The sequence below is a fragment of the Argopecten irradians genome, chromosome 10, assembly GCF_041381155.1.
Source record: "Argopecten irradians isolate NY chromosome 10, Ai_NY, whole genome shotgun sequence".
NCBI lineage: Eukaryota > Metazoa > Mollusca > Bivalvia > Pectinida > Pectinidae > Argopecten > Argopecten irradians.
In genome coordinates, this window is record NC_091143.1 from 35006169 (window position 1) to 35012657 (window position 6489).

General features: G+C 34.4%; 1 protein-coding gene across 1 annotated transcript; it reads right to left on the reverse strand.

Annotated features, from left to right (window-relative positions):
- Window positions 1–1052: 1052 nt before the first annotated feature.
- Window positions 1053–2860, reverse strand: LOC138332811 (forkhead box protein F1-A-like). The gene has a single exon (XM_069280769.1). The coding sequence runs from the start codon at window positions 2858–2860 to the stop codon at window positions 2072–2074; it is 789 nt and encodes a 262-aa protein (XP_069136870.1). The 3' UTR covers window positions 1053–2071.
- Window positions 2861–6489: the final 3629 nt, after the last annotated feature.

Below are 6489 nucleotides of genomic sequence, written 5' to 3' on the forward strand. Positions count from 1 at the left end.
TATATAGTTGTTAAAATTAACGTATAGTTGTATTTTCACGAAAACATTTTTTCTACACTGCTGATCTGACAATTTCTATGGAAGTCAAGTTGTCATTCCTCATGGAGCATTGCAAGGTCAAAATTACATCAAAATATAAAAAGATAATAATAAAAAAAGTTGATATGTTGTATTTTATGATATATCTCACAAGCATACGTTCTATGAATTATCTTACGAACATACAAGCTTTAAGATGTCCGATTGTAAGCCTTATGTACACTGTAATTTGATTGCATTAGGATTAACGTTGCTCCATGAATAAATTATGTATATAATCAAATCTTACCTGTAAACGTCGTTATATTGTACAATATGTACATGTATTTAAATACTTATTTTTGCGTTTCCTTCCCCTTTGTTTGACTTGTTATTTATTCTACCCATAATGACGGAAATGGTCCGCATAATGATATTTTAGGGGGAGATGTTAAACCGATTGCATTGTACATATAAAATGCATATACTTTTTAATATCAGATACGTTTACGTATTTCAAGATTATGCTCTTTTTTAAATTCGCAACATTTCGTTGTTTATTATCATTTTTCATATCAAATATATAGCGTCACATACATGTAATTTGCATCGAAAACCGTAATAAACGTTTGTTTCATTTCGAGTACTGTTCGCATATAAATTCTAGTTATAATATCTGATTTCGGACTGTTGGGCCTTCGGACTAACGGGCCTTAGGGATATAAGGCGGTCACCGATTAGGTGAGACTAATCGACAGTAAATCGAACTTCACCTGCGTCGTTTTTGATATATCGAAATCGACATATTGTCCATACAGCCTTACTACTGTCATAAATTCGTCAGAAAGTCGTAAAAGATGAGACTCATTAAAACCTCGTTAACTGGAAGTCGGCGGAACCATGTTTAAAATTTGAATTATATTCGTGTTAAATGTTCTAGAACCAACAAACAATTAAAATTAACCATGGTTTCGATTTCGAGTTAACGAGGTCCATATTGTTTCAAGTATGTAAAACACAACCATCATTCCTTTTTGTTTTATAACATTTATTATTCAAATTGCGACATATTAATACTATCAGCGTAGACGTGTTTTTTTTTTAAATTATGCAAATGTAAAAAGTATTGCACAACGCATTACGTATACGATCAACAATATCAAAATATATTTATGTACAATGTAAATATTTGAACCACCGGTTAACGTTTCTGAAATCAATTAACTAGTGAATTATATATACATGTAGGTACTACCTCTATTATTCCGAAACGCTACACTTATTTTTTCTCTCTGTAGGCAAAATGTGTAATACTGTCAGTATTACATATATATATAGCATATGGAGAAAATATCTATAGAGCCAAACGCCTGTGGTTTAACTTTGCACATAGAGCGGCTTTAGAATTAAAAAAAATATATATTAAAATAAATCGGGCTGAACATACATAACCAAGACAGTCAATATTTTGCTTCCTGAAACTTAAAACAATACCTACAATTACCCGTTTTCAAGCCGTATCAGCATTTCATTCATCAACATAATTATCTACTTATGTACAAAGAGTTCAAATATCCATTAATGTAAGAAAAATGAGCTAATTAAAATGTTGAATTAACAGATAAAATGATATTCATGATTTTAACTACTATTCACGCTAGAAAAATATCTTAATCAATCAATAGAATGTCTAGTAAATGTTAAAACATATTGCGCAAAGATAGAAAATAAGTTCCGTGTATTATTAAAATGTATGATGTAAAAACTGTATAAACTGCATTCGCATCTCCATATAATTATTCATTAATTTAGAAATTCGAAAATCATTTTTTTTTCCAAATAGATATACTTCATTGTATATATGCATTGAACGAAAAAAATGATGACAATAAGATTTGCATATAATAAATTACATATAAATATAATATATATATTTACAACGTTTAAAAACACTATACATAGCACAAATTCACAGGCAAAATACAATATATGCATATTTGCTTGTCCGTTAATTTCAATAGCGTAGATCAATTATGATTTGTCCATTTTCCACCTACCACGTGACCATGTTCTGTGACATATATGGGTGCGGAAGGTGGTGTACTTGATGATGCACTTGGTGGTGCATTTCGGGAGGGGAAGTCTGCTGGAAAAATGACGGCGTTGTCGTCGGCGGAGAAATTCCAACATTACTTTGCATGCCACTATTACTAAGTCCGTTATGACCGTAAGGGTACGGCATTTTGTTGTATCCAACCGCTGATGACGTCATGGGAACGTAAACCTTACCGCCGTTAACCCCGGAAAAGGAATCGCCCACTTCTTTCATGCTCTTTCTAGCTCGCCTCCGTGCTTGCCTGCGCCGGAAGTCGCCACGTGAAAAGTCATCAATGCATGCTGGGTGAATGGACCAGTAGTTCCCTTTGCCGTTTTCAGACCGCCCTTTCTTGACGAAACATTCATTCAGAGACAAGTTGTGTCGCACACTGTTCCTCCAAGCCTTATTTGTATTGTTGTAAAAACTGAAATTGTCCATGAAATATTGGTAAATGTCACAAAGAAGCATTTTCCGAGTCGGACAACTTAGAATTGCCATAGAAATCAAAGCGATGTAGGACTGCGCTGGTTTCGCATCAGAACAGTCTCCAATGCCTGCCTTCATAGATTTCTCCAAGGATAGAAGCACTTTCGCCATGGATTCTGGATTTTCCGACTCGGATCCGCTCGAGCTGGGGACTGGAGAATGTCGTAGACTGTCCTCGCTACCAAAGCTGTTGTGTCGTGTTCCGTAACCATCTTCCTTGCTTGTCAAGTAATCGATGGAAAATGGTTGAGATATCATTTTGAAGTATTATTTTCGGCAGTACAGCGCGGAATCAAGAAGTCTTATTAGTCAATAGGCCAAACTCGTAACCTCGCAAAAACAATGCAATCGAGTCTTTGCCAAATAATGCTCTAAGACGTTCTTTCTTGTCAGTTCCGTTAGCGGACTAAAGTGAGAGCGAATAAAAACATATTTTATACATATTGTGAGATTGTTCTTATTGGATAAGTTCATGCGGCGTTGTGATTGGCTAAGGATATTCACGACTGCTGTCTTTCAAAACGATCAGATCCCTTTACTTGTAAATACTTTTCAGACGTGTACGTCGCCGCGACATGGGGTCAAACATGGCAAGTGATAATTAGGCGCTAATAGTGACCTGTCAAAAAACACTCTCAACTACGCTGACCATCTCGGCAAAGCTTGCCTAGATGTCACGATTTGTGAAGGTATTTCATGCGTAGTTTCGTGCATGTAGTTAAATATTTTTACATTACAAAAAATATTTGAATTAATATCCATAGCAACCGTTGTGACAGACATGTTTAATTCAATATTAGGGGAGAAACCCCGAATTTTGGACACTTTACACCTTACCACACTTATATTGTTAATATCTGGGGAATATCGCTGTCGAGCTGGGCTTGACATACAAGTAGTTCTTCTTAACGCTTCATTCATCAGTAGATCGATTCATACGTCATTAATAAGGCTTGCATTTTAAAGTAGAATATTAACGCACACCAAGGATGTGTACGTCATGGTACATTTATAAAGGACATGCATCATTGCGCATTATTAGTTAATCACATTTCTTTTTCTTCTTTTCTTTCTGTCTTTTAAAGCAATAATCTAAATATCTCGGAAATTGCGAAAATTGTTGGGTACTATGTTTAATTTCGAAAAGTATGATTTTCGATTTGCGGTAATATTTCAAACTTGCTCTATATAAATGTATTTCAATACTCGCCATTATAAAATAAATGCAAATCATTACATTATTTTTTATCTTTAATAGCCACAGGATATCAGATTGAGTTATAGTATTTCTATATACTAGAATATATCAAACATATTCTTGTATATGTTTGTCATATTTTCAAACATTTCGTTTTGTGAGAATGAAATTGGATTGAAAGACTTGCTATTTGAGCCGAAAATAGGATGTATACCCCCTACAATTTGATTGATTTTGGCTTTTTACAAAAATTGATTTTTTTTTAAACACATATATAATACATAATTTAGGCTTTGTTTTCGTGTTTTCTCTCTCGCTATTGTCCACTAATGAATGACCATTATATGTTAACGAAGGGTGATTTGAGAAGCCGGTATGGCACAAACTGCGTAAAACAAATAAACAAACACACAAACAAACAATCAAAGTAATAAAAAACATGTAGTGACCTAATCCGAATAAACGATAATCCAATGAATACATGATTTCTGACATTCGTGTTTACGTAACGCGTGAGATGAATTTTGATCGTTTGGCACTCTCTTTCCTTTGTCAGTTTGTCACCTCTCGTCTTTCTTATTTTCCTTTATCTTTCTATTTGTCACTCTCCTTTCCCTTTCTTCTTTCCTTTATCTGTTTGTCACCTTACTCTTCCTTATTTTTTTCTTTCCTTTTTCTGTTTTTTCACTGTCCTCTCCCTTTTTTCTTCTTTCTTTTATCTGTTTGTCACTTTCCTCTTCCTTATTTCTTCTTTCCTTTATTAGTTTGTCACCCTCCTCTCCCTTCTTTCTTCTTTCCTTTTTCAGTTTGTCACCCTCCTCTACTTTTTTCTTCTTTCCTTTATCTGTTTCTCACCCACCTCTCCTTTCTTTTTTCTTTGAATTATCTGTTTGTCAACCTCCTTTCCCTTTTTTCTTCTTTCCTTTATCTGTTTGTCACTGTCCTCTTCCTTTTTTCTTCTTTCCTTTATCTGTTTGTCAACCTCATCTCCCTTTTTCTTCTTTACTTTATCTGTGTGTCTCTTTCCTCTCCCTTATTTTTTCTTTCCTTTATCTGTTTGTCAACCTCCTCTCCCTCCTTTCTTCTTTACTTTATCTGTGTGTCTCTTTCCTCTCCCTTATTTTTTCTTTCCTTTATCTGTTTGTCAACCTCCTCTCCCTCCTTTCTTCTTTACTTTATCTGTGTGTCTCTTTCCTCTTCCTTATTTTTTCTTTCCTTTATCTGTTTGTCAACCTCCTCTCCCTTCTTTCTTCTTTCCTTTATCTGTTTGTCACCTTCCGCTCCCTTCTTTCTTCTTTACCACTTTCCTCTTCCTTATTTTTTCTTTCCTTTATCTGTGTCTCTTTCCTCTCCCTTCTTTCATCTTTACTATCTTTCTACTTGTCACGCTCCTCTCCCTTCTTTCTTCTTTTCTTTGTCACATTCCTTTTTCTTTTTTTTTCGTCTTTTCTTTTCCTTTTTACATATTGTTTATTAGGTATCCTTTCCCTAGCTTTCATTTCCTAACTTTACACTATATTTTTTTTGAAAATTTAAATAGGTTTTGTTAATGGTTTTAGCTATATATTATAATATGAGATAGAAAATTAGGAATGCATTCATGGCGATTTTTAAACGGGGAAGGGGGATATCGCCCCCCTGGCCCATACCAAAATCCGACAATATTGACATCTATAATGTTTGGAATATTTGTAGAGATTTTCTTACTAAATTATTTTAGGGGGACTTTCCCTTTTGAATTGGAAAAACAATATATTTCATCTTTCTTGAAATATGTATATATTTATTTTTTTTTTTTTTTTTTTTTTTTTTTTTTTTTTTTTTTTAAATATTTGCATACAAATGAATAAATGCAACAAAATTTCTCCTTTATTCGGCCCCAAACGTACCAAAAATCACTGATTTGAGTATACTCCATTGAAAACCCATCCTTGATAATCCGTGGCTGCCGTCATATCCACTCCTGCCAGCCTACACAATCAGACAATATTGATGCCTGATTTCTGAATTATTTGAGTTACGTCATGCTTAATGTTCCACTAAACCCATCCTCGATATTCCATCACTGCTGATATCGAGGATGGGTTTTTTAACACACAGGAGACTGAAACTTACACACAGGAGTGACTGTTTTTAAACTTAGTTACAGTTAATATCAATTTGGACCCACCAGAGTGCACATAGACAGTTTTTAGACGTTTCAGTGCACAGGGATCTGACAATTAGTTACAGTTTATATAATTATGGACCCACCTGAGTGCACATAGACGGTTTGTAGACGTTTCAGTGCACATGGATCTGAGAATAGTTACAGTTTATATAATTATGGACCCACCTGAGTGCACTTGGACGATTTGTAGACGTTTCGGTGCACAGGGATCTGAGAATTAGTTAGTTTATATAATAATGGACCCACCAGAGTGCCCATAGACCATTTTAGACGTTTTAAGGATCCGAATTTTGATCTAAACCCCTGAAACGTCTAAAAATGGTCTATTGGCACTCTGGTGGGTCCATAATTATATAAACTGTAACTATTTATCAGATCCCTGTGCCCTTAAATGTTTACAAATCGTCCATGGGCACTCTGTGGGGCCCATAATTATATAAAATGTAATTAATTCTCAGATCCATGACTTTCAGGGATCTTGCCAAAAATCGGTAAAATTGGTATTCAATCTAATAATAA

Bases quoted from the DNA above. Each gene is read 5' to 3' on its own strand.
- LOC138332811 (XM_069280769.1), bottom strand. From the start codon at position 2,860: ATGATATCTCAACCATTTTCCATCGATTACTTGACAAGCAAGGAAGAT.